Raw genomic sequence first — 16,954 nt, forward strand, 5'->3', positions numbered from 1 at the left:
GTTGCTGTCCATAACACTTGCCTTCATTAAGGACTTTTGGCTTCTCTACAGTATTGATAGCATGCAACATAAGGGAAAAGTTCTTTGCTAGACTTCCCAGCTCACCCAGCTGACAAACATTCTGGACTTTATAAAGATGACATATGTTAAGCAGTGAGTCCAAAGATTGGTAGGATTTCTTGCAATGGTACTTAGTTTTTTGCGCCAAAGAAAAGAAATGGCATCACTTTGGAAATCTGGAATCTTACAAAGGACAGCTGAAAAGAGAAGAAAAAATAATTAATGGAAACAAGTATTGAAACTATTGCTAAATGGATAATTTTCCCAATTTCTTATGGAATTAGGAGCACAAGTTCACTGCTCTTAGCTATGTTTGAAAATCCCAACCTGTACTGACATGAAATCCTTCACTCACAAGGAAGAACCTTGCAGAGAACTTGACTAGCTTAGCAAGTAGTTATTTTTATCACAGGTCTTGAACACTCTTCACATGTTTATTTTTTTATTAAAGTAACAACAAATTAGTCTTAATAATTAATTGTTGAGTTTTATACCACTTATTAAAAATGGACCTTTTGAAATCCATCTCCAAGTTAAACAGAAGTACATGTTAGTAAACAAATTTGATCTAGTTATGATATATTGAATTATGGTCTGGCGCAGTTTCCTTTCATTGATTTGAATGGGCTTACTCCTGATTTATTTTGACATATAAGACTGATCCAAATTACCAACAATGGATATTCAGCCCTTGATTGTCAAGAGAACAGATTCTAAATGTATTGTAATGGAACATTCATGGAATGAAATGTGCAATCTTGACTCAGCTGAAACTCATTTTTTTCAATGAGTCTTTGTCTCCAGACCTCACAAATGCAAGCTATTCTATAACGTGTGTGTGTGGAATGGGGGTTAAGGACATATTAAACCAAAACTACAAATTTCCTGTGTATGGCGAGAATAATCCTGACACTAACTGTATTTTAACTTAATGTATATGGGTGAACAGCCTTTTCATAATATTAGTTAAGTACTGTAGCCACACTATAAGCACACACACACTTGCACCCACATAGATGCATGCACATGTATGTACACACATATACATCCCGTATCCCCCACCCCCACCACAATTTTTAGCAGATTCCTAAGACTGGGAGATATCATTTGTAGCTCATGTAAACCGGCATAGCTTCACACATTGCAATGGAACTATGCTAATTTACACCACTAGAGACTCTGGCCCTGGCTATAAAGTTACAATGCAGAATAGATTGCATTATAACTTTCAAAGACAGGACTTGTAAATTGCAAACAATGGAACATTTACTGCAGCAGCATTGAGGGACAAGCTGCTGAAAATTGAGTCAATTTAAAAAAGAAAAATAAGGTTAAAGTGATTTCCAATGTTACACCTGCCCTGAAATAATTTTTGTGGTTTTACCATTGTGTTTTCCAATTTTTTTTAATGATTTTTGTTTCCTTTTTATTGTGGTGGGAAACACCCAGACAAACAAGGGAAGCTGAGTACAGTTAAACAGACTAATGATTAACTTACAGTCAAAAAAATGGAAAAACAATACAAGACAGACAAAATATTATCCCCACCCCACCTTTTCTCAGCTGGTGTAATGCTGTAGGGGTCATTTGTCACAACAGCTGTTTACAAACATGCAAGCCAACATGTCCTTGTTTTTAGAATAAGTCTACTTGTGTAAGTTATGCTATTCCAGTTACAAGGCTACCACAATCCTTCTTCTTGTTAGGGTGCATTATATAAGAATTTTTAAAGGTGAAACACTGTGAATTAAGAAGACAGGTCCCTGGAAACATCCTTGTGTGGAAATTGAGAAGAGGTGATGCAGGATGAGGACTTGCAGGATCATGCCCAGGATTTGAGGTTTGATTTACATTGGCATGTGTTGCTTGCTCAGCTGTAATGTTATATACAGAATATTTACATTTGTTCATGGTCCCCAATCCTTCCCTGAAGTTTATAAGGCAGGCAACATACCAGCTGAGGCATTCTTCTGTTCTGGGCAGAGGCTATACAGGCTTGACTCTCATCTCACTTGTGCTGGTTTTAACACAAATTTGACACTACTGACTTCAGTGGACCTGTTCTTGATTCTGTATCTATGTAAGAAAGCAGCCTTTTCTGTTGAAAAGGAAAATGTAATTTAAGATGCTTAATATCACTATATACTACATCACAGTTTGCTTGCAATGGATCTAGTCTGCTTCATTTAGGGGTGTGAATCCACATAACTGTGCTGGTATAAACCAGAGAAAATTTAGCTCTAGCTGTCTATCACGCAGTAGTATAATCACCCTTAAAAATTGTGATTAAAATCTACAAATCCAGATACAAAAGTCTACATATTTTTACAAAGATGATTTTTGTGCGTGTAAATATACACACATACACAGTCATATAAATTTAACTTCAGTTACTTTACTTGTGTATTGCAATACTCAGTTAGCATACTTAAGAAAAAAGAACATAGTTCCTGGATGGGTATAAACCACTTATTGTTTTCAGAGCAGGCATGGCTTATCTATTTAATGTGTTAAAGGTAGAATACTTACTCTCTGAGCAATACATTTATGATATGCAATATGCATATTAAAATCCTGCCTACCATAAAACAGCTGATGTAAATTAGGTACTGCGCAGGTACATTCACCATTTTTCAAAGCTCTTAATCAAAGCTACTATCAACACTAATAACAGGGAATTATATATATTACTTTCAGTTAGTAGTCATCAGATTAACATTACACCTGAAACATCATCTTTCCAAATAATCTGGCTCTCAGATGACAGTTTTTGAAAAATTGCAGAAGTGCCATATTTTTACATTCATAATTTAAAGTTACCCAGATTAGTGGAACAGGGAAGGGATTACCAAAGATGATAGTATTGCAGGGAAGCATCAAAACTTGTTTTTTGTAGCCTGAAATGTCCGGGTTTTAGTTAATAACAAATATTTACAGTTGGACTAAAACCCCATGATAAGAAGGTTTTACAATGGAAATGCTGGTACATTCTTAACTATACACTGCCACAAGTGCACAACTTTAATATCTAATTTAAACTATGTCTAATGATGACTATATAACTAAATAACCCTCATTATTCCATCCCTTTTCACCCATGGGAAAGATTTGGCAGTCCATAAAAATGTCAGTATATCCTCTATAAAGGTAAACACACCACATGTTCGTGGACTTGTTCCAACTTATTGATGTATGGGAATGCCCCTTGTAACATGAATATATGTTTATGTGGGTGATGTCAGTTTTCACAGACCTGCTGCTTTTTCTTACAGTACCTTTCATGCTGGCAGTGGTAGCAGGTAATACACACAGCTGTGAGTTCTTTGTGGTGTTAGTGCAGCAAGTACCATCATGGGTATTGAGTAGTATATTTCCTATTCTAAGTATGTCTGAATAAACTCTTATCTCATATAGTGCCACACAGTAACTGCTGGCAAGTGCTGACTTGATTAAAGGTGCATCTGACAACTATAAGGAACAAAATATGTTTTAATAATATTTTCTGGAAGCTTTTCTGTTGTAGATCTTGATCATCTCTGTGTAGCCATCCCTTTCTTTATCCTCCTCCCCACCCCACCCACTCTTAAATTTAGGGAAGGAATGCAAACCTGATGCCACTGAGTACAAAGAAGTCAGGATTTCACCCAGGAAAACTGAGACATGTGGTGACTTGTGTGTGCTCACATGACCAGCTGAGAATGCTGGCCAGTCCAGGCTGATGTCCCATCTACTGAACTGTGTGTGCTACCCTATAGTATATTTGCATGAATACAAACAATAAGACATGTTTGTACAGTACCTCCCTGCCCTGGTCCATGACAGGAGTTCTAAGCCTCTCCCACAGTGCAATCAGTCAGTTATCATAACAAGTGTGCATGAGATCTGTCTTATCTCTTGCAGGTTCCCAAGGGCTCAATACTACAAGGATTAAATGCCAGACAAAATCTTCAGCACCCAGTAGCAAAATCTAGCTACTGTATTGAGTTGTGTGTATGGGAACAGGGATTTATTTTTAGCTCAGACCTCGTAGCAGCTAGATGCTATCAGAGTTTTCATCTTCTTGTTAGTTCCCCATTTTCACCTTGCTTGCTACCTCCTTAAATATTTTTTCTCCTCATTTGTTCTGTATTTCAACAATGCCTCTATATGCATCTCATGCAATGACAAAAGTAAGAACTGGTTCTCACCTGAGTTAATGAAATTCCCCTTGCTTGTGTGTAGCAGACAGGATCAGACCCAGTGAATGCAGGTCATGATGGAAAACCTGTTGTACAGCAGATTGGAGGGGGATTGTCATTCAGTATGCATTGGCCTTATTTGCCATTGCATTGGACCTAGCTTGGTGACATGCATTTGTGCAAAGGGAGTGTAAAATGGCACCATGTAAGAATGGGATGTATTTGTTTTATCTGCAATGGAGAGTTCTGTCATGGTGCTAGAACTCCAGAGTGCTTAGGTGCTTTTACCTGTCTAGTGCTTTTGCTTCAGACAAGTAACCCCTGTGCTTGAGGTTGCAGGTAGATTATATTGTATGTAAAAAAAATCTTAAAGTCCTCTTATTAAGCATCAGTCTGGCTAATTGGAGAGTGCACTAAACTATGTCACAGGAAAGCAGAACTTCATTCCTGGCTCTTTCAGAAGTTTGCTGGGTGACCTAAGTCTTGATTCCTCTCTGCTGGTGACCTGCCACACATCATGTTTCCTCTGTGTGCCTCAGTTTCTCCATCTAAAATAAGAAGACTGATATGGAGATCCTCTAGGAAACACTTTGAGAGATACTGGTGAAAAATGCTGTATAAGAATTAGATATTGGTATTAGCAATGGTACTTGTCATTCTGCCATGTGACTGAGAATCAGGCCCAGTGCTTGTGGTTTGGGGTTTTTTAAGTTATTGTTCAAAGAAATCTCATCTCATTCTGAATAATGATGGGGCCAATGTCTCTGGCTGGTGTACATCTGTCAAATGATACTAAAGTCAGTAGAGAAAGGCTGATTGACACCAAGGACTGATCTTGTGCATTAATGTATAAAGGGACTAGTAACTACAAGACTGTGGCACTGTTACAGGTTCTTCTGCAGCTCTGTACTGTGGTGTTAATAGTTTGAATTGTAGCATCTGTAAGAGCAGGTGTTTAGTAACTTCCTGGTATTTCCTTTGGTTTTAAATGTGGATGCTTCAATGTCAAATGGATTAATGTTTTACCTGGGAAAAAGCTGCAGAAATAGATACTTTGTGGCTAACTCCTTCACTATATCTTCATCCTTTAAAAATTGTTATTGAAATTGGTCTGCACTCTGAAATCATCTCTGTTGTGTGCTGAATCAGTTTGACTCTATGCTCCAAAGGGATAGCAACCCATTGTTTTGTGTGTATTTCCATTTTAAGATAATCCTTAAACCAAACTGATACAAGAAATCAGTGGCAACAGCTAATGATTAGCCTGCAAGTGTCATTAGTAGTCAGGAGACTGAATTGTTTTATCCCTACCTCTGCTTGTTTAGGCTGCCTTACTCTGGGCAGGCTAAGCCATATGAAGACATTGCCATCTACTGGTAGTTTGTGACGTTTGTTGGCATTCTTAGAAAAATTACCAGGATTTCAAGAATCTGGTTTGGCTTCTTAGTCAGAGAATATATTGCTCCTTTTGTTTCTGTGTGGCTCAAACCAACTAGTTTTTCTGTTTTGCTCAATAAACAAGAACAATTTATTTTGTGCCCCATTTTCTTTCATTCCCAAATTCTGAACTTTCAACAGTTGTTATAAATATCTTAATCCCCAAAAGAAAACCAACATTTGTGAGTCAACAGATTAAAAAAAAATCAAACAAAGAACTTCCTATAGTAGACACACTGATGGCACAATAATTGCAATTCTGAATATTTTGTCACAAATGATTTGTTAGTTATTATTTACCCTGCAGTACTGAATACGAACCTCAAAAGAACTCAGGTGCCTAGGTAGTAAGTGCTTCATAGATACATGAGAAGAGACTGCTCCTGCCCTGTTGTAAATCAAATTTTGGTCCCTTGTATGGAAATTTAGGATTATTTCAGGTAATGATTAATAGACAGAAACTGAATGACTTTGATTCAGTTTGTCTAAGCACCTGAAAACTGACCTATCTGAACCTCTTGTATCCCCCAAATCAGTCTAGAAAGAATATTGAAGCAGGTCCTCTTTTCTGTGAGTCTCAACAATTCCTGTTGTCATAAATTTGCATAAATAATGATCCTTTTGCCTTTGCAGAACAATAAATATAATATAATAGAGGTTTTCCATCTTGTAACTGCTCTGAACCCTGCTGTTCCTGAGAGTTTCCTAGCAAAAAAATGAAAGCAAGATGGAATTGTTGATTTTCTTAATTTTTTTTTCATTTTTTAAATTACATTGATAGTTAAACCAATTAAGAACCTTTGGATAAGAACCTGAAAGCCCAGGATTCCCTCTGAATTAAACATTGACCAACTTTTTGAATATCAACAGGGGGAGGGGGTTCGGTTTTTGTTCAGCAGAAGCATTTGGACAAAGGTTCTGTATCAGCTGGTATGTTCTTTATTGAGAGGCCTGTTCATCCTTATTCCTGTGGGCATTTCTGGAGTTTATTTTTGCCTGTTGTTTTTTGGGGGTTTTTTTGGATGGAAAAATAAGTCTTGGAAAAACCTGTGCAGTGAGATCCCTTCCTCAGATTCAAGAGAGAGTTTTGACATGTCAAGCTGTCAGAACAGCTTTTAACTGGATGTCCCCTGGTTGTTCCACTATTCTGGGGGTTTTTCCAGTCCTTCTGGGGACTACACATGTTCTGTTACAGTTTAATTTTCCATACAGCCCAGATTTGCAGCTCTCTGGTGTTCTTTAATGTCAAAAACTATGTTTTGCCAGTTTGACCAATGCAGAACTAATTATAATTTGAGCAGGGAACATCATTCTTTTGTCAAAACATGACATTTCTGATTGTGACCCAAAAGAACCAAACACATTCTTGGTTAGGCACAGGCTTAAATGCCATGGTGCAACAAGTCCTGGGTTGGGAATATGGCCTTAGGTTTGTGAAAGATACCTGTGGTAAGACTGACTTCTTTAGTTTCACAGCTGTGGAAACTCTTCTTTCCACAGGATCCTGCTCATTGGCACATCCTGAATACACACAATTATTGCCTTTGGCTTATAATCTTCTCCACCATGCCTACAGGGAAGAGGGTTTTTTGGCAATAAATGTCTATCTTTAAACTCACCTTGAATTGGATATCGTGCTTTCTTCAGCTGCCTTTCTCTCTTCATTCATGCAGCTTGTTCTACTTCCTGTGGTGGATGTAATTTAATGTAATGAATTGGGTAAGAAATTACTGAGTCTACATCCAGATAAGAGAGAACAATAGTAGTCTGACTGAAAGCCAGGAGACTGTAAAACTAGTCCTGATGCCACTGGCTTATTATACAGCACTATAAAATAATATGGATTATCCAGGTGTGAAAAAATGGTGTGGTTTTTCTTGCTCTGCCTTTCACCCTAAACCTTTCAAATGACTAGACTCTGGCTCTTGGGGTGCTAAATCAAGACATTCCCTTCTGGTCTTTCATTTTTTTGAGGTATACTGCTTTTACTTCCATACTGTTTTTTAGCAGTGTTCTAATTTGGTGCTTGTTACTGTGCAGGTCTCTCATCAAGAGCCTATTTATACATAGAGGGGTGACTGTACAAGTCCTCCACTAGGTTGTGTAGACTATGTCATGGCCCCTTACATAGCAAAACACTAAACAAAGGGCTTCAACTTTAAAACCTGGCATTTTTTATTAAGTACAGTATGTTAAACTGAGCAAGCAAGCATAGCACACTGATTTACAGCTATAACTATACCTATTATGCATACATACTGAAGCTTGTAGATAGCAGCTATGCACCAGACAAAAAAATCAGCAAGGAGTTTCAGGTCTCCATCTGTAACATATAGGCACACCATAGAGTGAACCAGGATGAGATTTTTCTAAGGAGGCACTGAATTCAGTGAGATTTGGAAAGCTACTTAGGCTTCTTTGGCAGTCCGAACCACTTGTTCAAGAACTCCAAGGAAAGTTGAGGGCAGGGCGGGGAGGTAAGCCCAACTCTTCCAATTCCTGGTTCATCCCCTTCCCCACAAGGTGACAAGGCCATCCCATCCTCCCTTGGTGGGAAAATACTTCCCCCATTTCAGTAGGACCGTAGCCCAATGGTAAGCCTAGTGCTGTGAAGCTGAAATGAAGCTGATCCAAAGTCCAGTGAAGTCAGTAGTTCTTCTATTGATCACTATGGATTTTGGATCAGATCTAAATTACAGCCATCTGTGCTATGCCTCTTTAGGATGGCCTGGCTTGGCAATTGTCTTCACATACATTAAATTCACAAACACTCCATGCTCCTCATTGTGACTCCAAGAATGTTTGCATGTGCTTTTTGCTATCCTTAATATATAGCCATCATGCTTCTTGTGACCTAGATTACTTCCTGACTTCAGAAGGGTGATGTGTTTATATCATGTAGTGGTGGGTTACATATTAACTAGTTGTCCTTAGCTTGGAATTATTGATCCATTCTTTTAGGTCTAGTTGTAGCTTCTATGATGTGAATATTTGTCAAATGGGAAATGAATGGTAAAGTGTAGTTTAAATTTAAAGGCTGGAGTCGGCAGAGACTGTATATTAAAAAATAACATCATGATCCTTTCCCACTCAAGTGAATGGGAATTACTCATGGGATCAGTGAGTAAAGTACAAAGCAAAAGGCCCTTGGGTCTTTTCTTGTTGTCAACGTTTCCAATGTTCTTATGTAAATATTTATTCTTTTAGGGAATCCTGGAAGTGAAGAGCTGTATGTTTTTAATCTAACCTCCTTAACCAAGTCTGAAAATATCTTGTCAGCTTCATTTCATTATTACATTGGGGACCTACTGAACATGAGTTGGAGTTGTCCTCAATCCAGAGGCTGCTCTCGTCATGGAAGCAGGAAACCGAAAATTCAGATAGATCTCTTAGTGTTTAGTTTCCCTTCTCATGGGAACCGAACTCGGACTCTGGGACACTTTCTAATTAACATCTCTGCTGCTTATCGGGATGATGTTTCCTGGCAGTGGAAGGACTTCACTCATGTCTTATGTGAGGCAAAACAGAATGACGAATTTCTCATTGGTGTCAAGATGGCCTCAACTAGCCATTACCCCTGGAGAAGTATGCCATCCAGCTATGAACCCTACATCCTGGTCTATGCCAACGATTCTGCCATTTCAGAACCAGAGACCGTTGTTTCTAACTTTCAAGGACACCAACATTCTCTGTCTGTGGGCTTTCCTAGACGGGAGAGCCACTCCAAGGGCAGCCTTACTGAACAGCGACAGAAGCGCTCCACCAATATCTTGTTGCCCTTGCAGAACAATGAACTCCCGGGCTCTGAATACCAGTACAATGAGGGTGAAAGATGGGAAGAGAGAAAATCCTACAAAACCCTGCAGCCACGCCTGGCTGAGAGGGCCAAGAGTAAGAAAAAGCAGAGAAAGAACCAGCACCAGAAGAGCCAGACACTCCAGTTCGACGAGCAAACCTTAAAGAAAGCCAGGAGGAAGCAGTGGAATGAGCCACGGCACTGTGCGCGGCGCTATCTCAAAGTGGATTTTGCAGACATTGGCTGGAGTGAATGGATTATTTCTCCTAAATCCTTTGATGCATATTATTGTTCAGGTGAATGCCAGTTTCCCATTCCAAAGGTATAGTATATATTTTTTTCTTTTACTTTATTGCTCCTCTGTCTCCATGGAACAGGAAAATGTATCTAGGTTTTATGCACTACAAACTTTTTTTTTTTGCATCAATAAAATCCAGCTGGACTCCTATTAAGTTCTAGAATGCAGTAAATAAGTAAAATCTTTTTTGCCTGATTTTTAAGGGTAGTTGTTAAAACAACTACTATGAAGTAAGAATCAGTTTACGCAAAGTTATAAAAGCAAAGTTATATGGAAGAATTATTTTTTGTCCAGAGTCCAAACATGCTGTAAATTGCTAATAGGATAGTAATAATGTGTGAACACATGACCATCCTGTTTAACAAAGCATAGTAAATGACAGAGCCTGGAAATGCTTATGATCTAGTACTACACAGAGTAGTCTCCATAGAAATCCAGGAATGGGACTATTCAAAATAGTTAGTGCCAAACTTAGCAGTAAATGCTTGCAGGATATGATCCTAAACCTGCTCTGAAAAAGTGAGTTGTTGGCATCTCCTAAGTGGACTGAACTCTAAATATAGGCAAATTAAATCAGAAAGGTAATAACTGTTTGCCAAAGAGCAGGTCTGCTCTGCAGTAACATTCCTAGCTATGACTAAGCGTGATGGGGCTGATCCCGGAAACTGTCCTCTAGAGAGGAAGGATCATTTGATCTGCCCCTATGATTGATACAAATGAGCTTGCCTGCTTAAAATCAGTTGTCCGACTTGATGTGTCATGTAACTCTACAGGAGTCATACCAACACCTGTTACCCTAATACAGCTGAAGAGTGGGACCCACTAAGAAACAAAGACCTAAAATGAGGGACGCACAAGAACTATTCCTACAGGGTATTTAGTGGATGTAGGGACTATTATTTTTACTGTGGCCTCATATTCCACCTGCTTTAGCTCTAATGAAACTAGCTATGAGCAGTACAAGTAAGCTGACTTTAAATTTGTATGGAGTTTTGGTAACTTTGGGACAACAGAGAATGGCACTCTATAAAACAGAGACAGATTATTATAATACAGCTAATTTGGTTTGCTATTAGCCTCATCAGGAAGTGTGATCAGGACAGTTGCTTGAATCAGGTTTGCCCCTAAATCTGAAAAGACAGTCTTTGGTTCTTCTGCTTTTGTTAGGCACACAGAAGGAAAACGATGAGATTATTTTACTACCATTGAAACACATTCTGCTGTGCCTTTTAAGCTTCTCTCTCAAAGTGGGTACAGCTTTGCTCCTTGTTTTATGATTGATTACCATCCACACTTTGTCATAGCCCAACGTATGGGTTTGAAACAAACCTTTCACTTTAACAGAAATTTGACCTGGACTTTTTCCATCCTAACTCTAAGGGCGTTAACCAGAGTGATGCATGGGGCACTACTATAATTTAAAACTGTGTCAGCACTTCCCATTTCAAGCTTGTTTATAAGCTTTGTAATCTCAAATGTAAAAGTCTGCTTTGCTTTGGGGATAGATCTTGGCTCAGGAGCAAATAATTCTTAGACGCATACGTGCACACACACAAAGCACTACCTGAAATAAATCCGTTTGGTTAGTTTATAGGACTATAAAAACAAAAACAATATTAAAAAAAAGAATGATACAAGCTGCTTATTTTTGTCTAAAACTGTTCTACCCTTTAAATGAATCTGTGTATAGTGTGAGCCATGTAAATGGACTAACAATTGAAGGCAACAAAGCCAACGCTGAAAAGGTCAACAGCTGGTTATATTGTAATTGATAAGCATTGAAGTCAATAGAAATTGTCCTATTGCCTTATATGCACTGTATATAAAAGAATACATTCTCCTCAGTAAACACCACTGCACTTGATGTGTCAGCCCCACTTATATAGTTAACTATACCAGTTCTTTATATGCTCTTTAATATGAACTCATTCTGTGAGGTTCTGAATATCTCCTTGTAGGTGCTTTCAGTGGGAGTTAGGAACCAAAAAAAGTGAGCATCTGGGCTTTAGTGCTGTTACTTCTCAGTGAAGTCAATGGGAGCTGAGGCTTCTGAGCAGCTCACAGGATCTGGCCTTTGGTAGAGTGATACCATTCCCATCCTCTTTTAGCAGTATTCCCTCCCAGTCAAATTCATTTCTGTATAAAATATTTTCTTTCTGCCAGTCTGTCATTCTTAGCATCTGATGAAGCAGGTCATTGCTTATGAAGGCTTATGACTCTCTCAACCAGTTAGAGGTGGTGCTACCTTACTGTACCTTCTGCCTTATTTCTCATCCCCTAAGTAAGATACCTTTCTAAAATTGGTCTTTATACAAAAATATATATTTAACAGATGGGATTGTGATGGCTTTAAAGAGGGAGCCATTTCTTTGTGGCAGGTAAATTGCATCTATCCAAAGCGAGCCTATCTAAAGCCTACTGAATGGGAAGACTATCATTGATTTCATTGGACTCTGGATTGAACAAATGGGCCTAAAGACATGCAACTTCTGGAATGAATGAACTTTCAATATGCCTGAGTATATATTTTAAAGTATATACTGAATGCATAAGTATATTCAGAGGTGGGGGTCAGAAGCACCTAGTACTGGCCTCCTGTATTCATTTCAAGTCAACAATCAGGTTACTAGCAAGTATTTCTGTCAGTTCCACTCAGAGCTAATTGTAAATGCCCATTAATATAACAAAGTGAGCTAGTTTCTCTTCAGAGATCATAATCAATTTTTAAGATATGGAGGGTTCAATAGCAAAAGCATAAAGTGCCTTCTTTGAGGGACACCCACTGACAAACCCCAGAAAAAATAGCCAATGTACAGGCAAACCCACTTAATGCTGTTTCGCTTAGTGCTATTTCACTATAACACTCATTTTAAATTGATACCTGATTTCACTTAGCTCTCAGCGAGTTTCATTATAACACTCATGGTCACCATCTTGAGTCATTAAAAACAATTGCAATTGCCATCTTGGGTCATCAGATACTTTCAGTTTCATTTAATGCGCCTTTCATTTAACTCTTGGTTTTCAGGAACCAATTAAGAGCGCTAAGAAGGGGTTGCCTGTACATTTTCTTTGCATGGCACCTTCTTGATACAGCATCCAGAGGGTCCCTTAAACATTTCATAGCCCAGGGGCCTGATTCCAATGGCCTTGTACCTCAGGCAGTGAAAAGTAACTGCCACATAGGTATGAACTCCTCTAATCCTGATCTGATAGTACTTTACTGTGAGTACTTGGTTCCTCAGTGGTTTTGAGGGAAAGGGAAGATTAACTTGTTCTAATGCTTTGCTGTCTGAGAGTTTAAGTTATAGAGAGATGCAGTGCTTACTGCCCTCCAAAATGGAGTTTTGGGTATGAACAAGTATATCGTTGGAGTCATTTCAAAAGGTGGGGCTGCTGATTGGGAAGGTGCAGCAGCTGATATGTTCTAAGTTACCTGGGCAGAAGTGCAGAAGAGGGCAGCGGCTGGGGGAGGAGGGATACATATGAAGCAAAATTTCTCCAACTTCAGCCTTGGATGAAGTGGTTTTTGAGCTGTAGCTGTTCTGCTGTTGTCCCCAGCTCGTGTAAATTAAATTGCTAAAACATAACAACCTCTACCTGGTTCAGAGTGAGAGTTCTCTTTTCCATTTTTGAAACAGTTCCAAATGTACATCTGTCCATACCCTTTTGTGACCAGCCCATTATGTGACTGAAGCATTAGTTTCACCTTTTAAATTTCCTATCTTCAGACAGTTTGCCTAAAAAATCATAGTATACTATCAGGCTTCTTTAAACATTTAGGTCAAACTCATCCCCAGTGAAAATAGGTGCTAATTTGCTGAACCTCAGAAGTATTTGATTGATTTAAATCAGATATTAATCCTTAAAACTAAATACACTGCATTGTAATTTTATTATTTACACTGCAGTTATTCCTGGAAGTCCTGAGATTAGTTCTTTAGAAAAGCTTACAATCCAACTAGACAAGAGAACAACAAATATCCCCATTTTTCAGTTGGACAAATAAAGCAGAGAGAGGTTAAATAACTTTATCTGTGCCAGGCAGGAAGCCTGTGACAGTCATGACCAAAATCCAGGACTTGTTCAGCTAGTCCAGTACTATAAGACCATCTTTCCTCTCTAAATATTTTATAAAAGGCTTGGTCATAAATTTCTTCTTCATGCAAAACTCCCAAAATCTGGATATCTGAGGCATGTGGGACTGGACCGTGAGACAAGGGAGAGACATTCAGAAAGCCTGAATTGATTCAATCTTTGCAGATTAGTCTAACCTGCCTAGGTTGAACTGGTTTGCAACTGTACAGACATTGCCTCCAGAATGAAGAAATGCAGGCACATGTCTGCAGTGGCTCAGACTAGGCGCCAGGGAGTGCTAGAGCCATCCTCCCTTCCTTTCTACAGTGCTGAGCAGAGATGGGGCATGGCCAGGTCTGGGCAGGACCTCTGATTAGGGAGGGGTTTAAACCCTGCCTCTCCACCTCCAGGCCTGTACAGTACCAGACTTTTCCCTGCTCACTGCTCAAGGGGCAAGAGTGTTGCCAGATCCCAGTCCCTGGCTTGCAGTCTGAGGCAAAGGGGGCGGGGGGGTGTAGTCCATGCATCTGTTGATGATACTGAACTTTTCAATCTCCTTCTCCCTGCTTCTTCATTCTTTATACTCCCTGCAAACCTGACAAGCAAGGGAGCCAGCAGGGGCTGATAATATAGCATTTCTCAGCCCATCAACAAAACAAAAGCCTCTCATTAGTTCAAGCTCTTCTTGAACAGCTTTTTCCAAGGAAGGAATGGACAGACATTACCTGCTGGTCTGTTGATTAGCTCCAAAAAGCCCTAAGCAGACACTGTTCTGTCAGCTTGTCCCAGTGAAATTGGACACACACACACAAACACCTCTCAGCATTAGCTAGGATACCACATGCCTAGGGTCCATGGGGCTGGGGTCTGCACTGTGGGAGATGGGAGGGAGGGAGGGAGGGGTATTCCTTCTTGAGTGGCAAGCAGTGGGGGGTGGGGGTGAGGGGGAAGCCAAGCAGACCCTGCTGTGCCTGCAGTCTCCATCGGAGCTCTGGCCAGGGAGCAGAAGGTCAGGGCCAGCCCTGTTCTCTGGAACAAAGAGCACAACCTAGTCCAGCCCAGGGCTGCAAATTATCTGGGATGCTAGGGGATTCTGGTTTAACTTAAACCAGGAGGGGGTCTGGGACAGACATTGCATAAACCGGTTTGATCCAAATCAGTCAAGTCTGATACAGGAAACGCTCATTATTTGCAGGTTTGGCATTCACGGTTTAAAATATTCATGAATGCCAAACTCACTTCTTAAATACACTTAAAGGAGCTCCTTGGGAGCTCCGTGCTTGCAGCTGCTGTGCCCCCGCTGCTGCCGCCGTGCTTCCAGTCACAAAAGCAGCCATGCCCCCCCACCCCCCAGCTGCTAGGAGCACTGAGTTCATGGACACAGACAGAGTTCATGAATTCAGTGCCTTATTCGCGGATTTCACCGTTCATGGGGGATACAAAAACGTATCCCCCAGGAATGGCAAGGGTCACCTGTACACATTCCACTGGGTTCATCTTAAACCAGTTTCAGCCATTTTGAAACTGATTTATGTGCACTGAACTTATGTTCTGTTACAGGTTTAAACTCGTTCCTGATCATTTAAACCATTTTATGTGTAATGTCTGTCCCTAGCCTTAATGTTATTTAAACTTTGAGATCTGGGAATAATTTTGTATTTACTTTGCCATGCACACACAGCTTACTGATGAAAGCAGATGACTGAATCCACTTCATGCTTTCGGTTCCATGAGGGACAACTGCAAAATTCCCATTGATTTTGGGGGGTCCAAACTGTGCTTGTTGTGCACATCTGTAGTGTTAAAAACTTAATCTTTTTGTATTATGTAAAACAAAATCCACTTGTTCTCCAGTGGGAATGAAAATTCAATAAATGAAAAGAAGAAACAAGCAACTTCAGGGCCATTTAGTACTCTTGATCTGTGCAGACAACTCCCGTTGACATTAATGAGACCTGCAAACAGCATCTGCAAATTGATACTGTAGCTGTCAGGTTATACCAAAAATTCGTCTTTGCCTATGGATATATACTGCTCCCTTGGCGAGGGAGAAATGAGCTCCACACAGCATGGGCCACTAAAGTTGACAACCTGTTGGGTAATTAACAACAGATGTGTCTATTTCCCCCCACCTCCAAATTTTTGGCTTTACCATCTCCCTGATTTCAATTACATGGTTTGCGTGCTGTCAAACCCACATGTGCTGGACTTAAGGAATACCATAGAGCGACTTATAGAATACCATAGAGCGTACTCTCCCAGGTCAGGAATTGAAAGTTTGTAGCTTACATCATTCTCCCCACGCCTAATGCATCTCTAATGAAATTCAACTAGGCAGCAAGTCTCTCAAGGATGCATGCAGCTTAGCAGGTGCAGCCCTCGTCACAGCTGGACTCCTTCACAGACTTGGCCATTTGGAGTTTGCTGGGTTTCAACCTTGCACCACTCCCACTCCCCCATCCAATAGAAAATCTCATGTGTGAAATCTCTGCCTGCTTTTCATTAGTTGGAACTGGACAGAACAGGCTGGCTTGCAGCAAAGATGACCTCACACCTCTTATGCAGGGCATATGCCATTTTAACTCTTCAGGGCAAGATTTTTAAAGCTCAATGAAGTTATACACTGACTTTAAACAGACAGATTTACTCCAAGGCCTGAGTGCCTTTTCAAAGAGAGCCTCCACACTTGGAGGGCTGAAAGAGTATAGAAGAGTATACATATTTAAAAAGCATATAGATTAACTCAGTACCTGATAAGGGCCACATTTATTGAGACTTTTAGCTAGACAATGATCCACTGAACCAAGCCCACACAGGTGACAGTGGGAGCATAGTGTAAAATGGATATTGGATAAGTGCATAATTCAGTTAACTGCATTAATGTAATGCTCCTTCCAGTTCATAACCTGTTGCTTACACTAAAACAAACATCAGTTACCTGCATACCTGTTAAGTGCAAAAACTGCTTCAGTGCATTAGGAACTCTCAGCCTCACTGTATACTTTGTAATACAGTTGTACTCCATGTAAGGGCATGATTTGAAAATGACTAGGACCTCTCTGTTTCAAGGCTTCTAAAGCAGCCTTGAACTGACTAGATCCTGTCAAT

At 39.9% G+C, this 16,954-nt stretch overlaps 1 protein-coding gene across 1 annotated transcript in view; it reads left to right on the forward strand.

The window, feature by feature from the left end:
• The window catches only part of BMP3 (bone morphogenetic protein 3), a 33,228-nt gene that overhangs the window by 5,733 nt on the left and 10,541 nt on the right, over positions 1 to 16,954 (forward strand). The window contains exon 2 of the mRNA XM_090036919.1: positions 8,883 to 9,793. Within this exon, the coding sequence (XP_089893045.1) occupies positions 8,883 to 9,793 (911 nt within the window). The remainder of the gene's footprint in view (positions 1 to 8,882; positions 9,794 to 16,954) is intronic.

Source organism: Crocodylus siamensis, chromosome 2 (assembly GCF_052110815.1).
Source record: "Crocodylus siamensis isolate JL-2025a chromosome 2, ASM5211081v1, whole genome shotgun sequence".
In the NCBI taxonomy this organism is placed as follows: domain Eukaryota; kingdom Metazoa; phylum Chordata; order Crocodylia; family Crocodylidae; genus Crocodylus; species Crocodylus siamensis.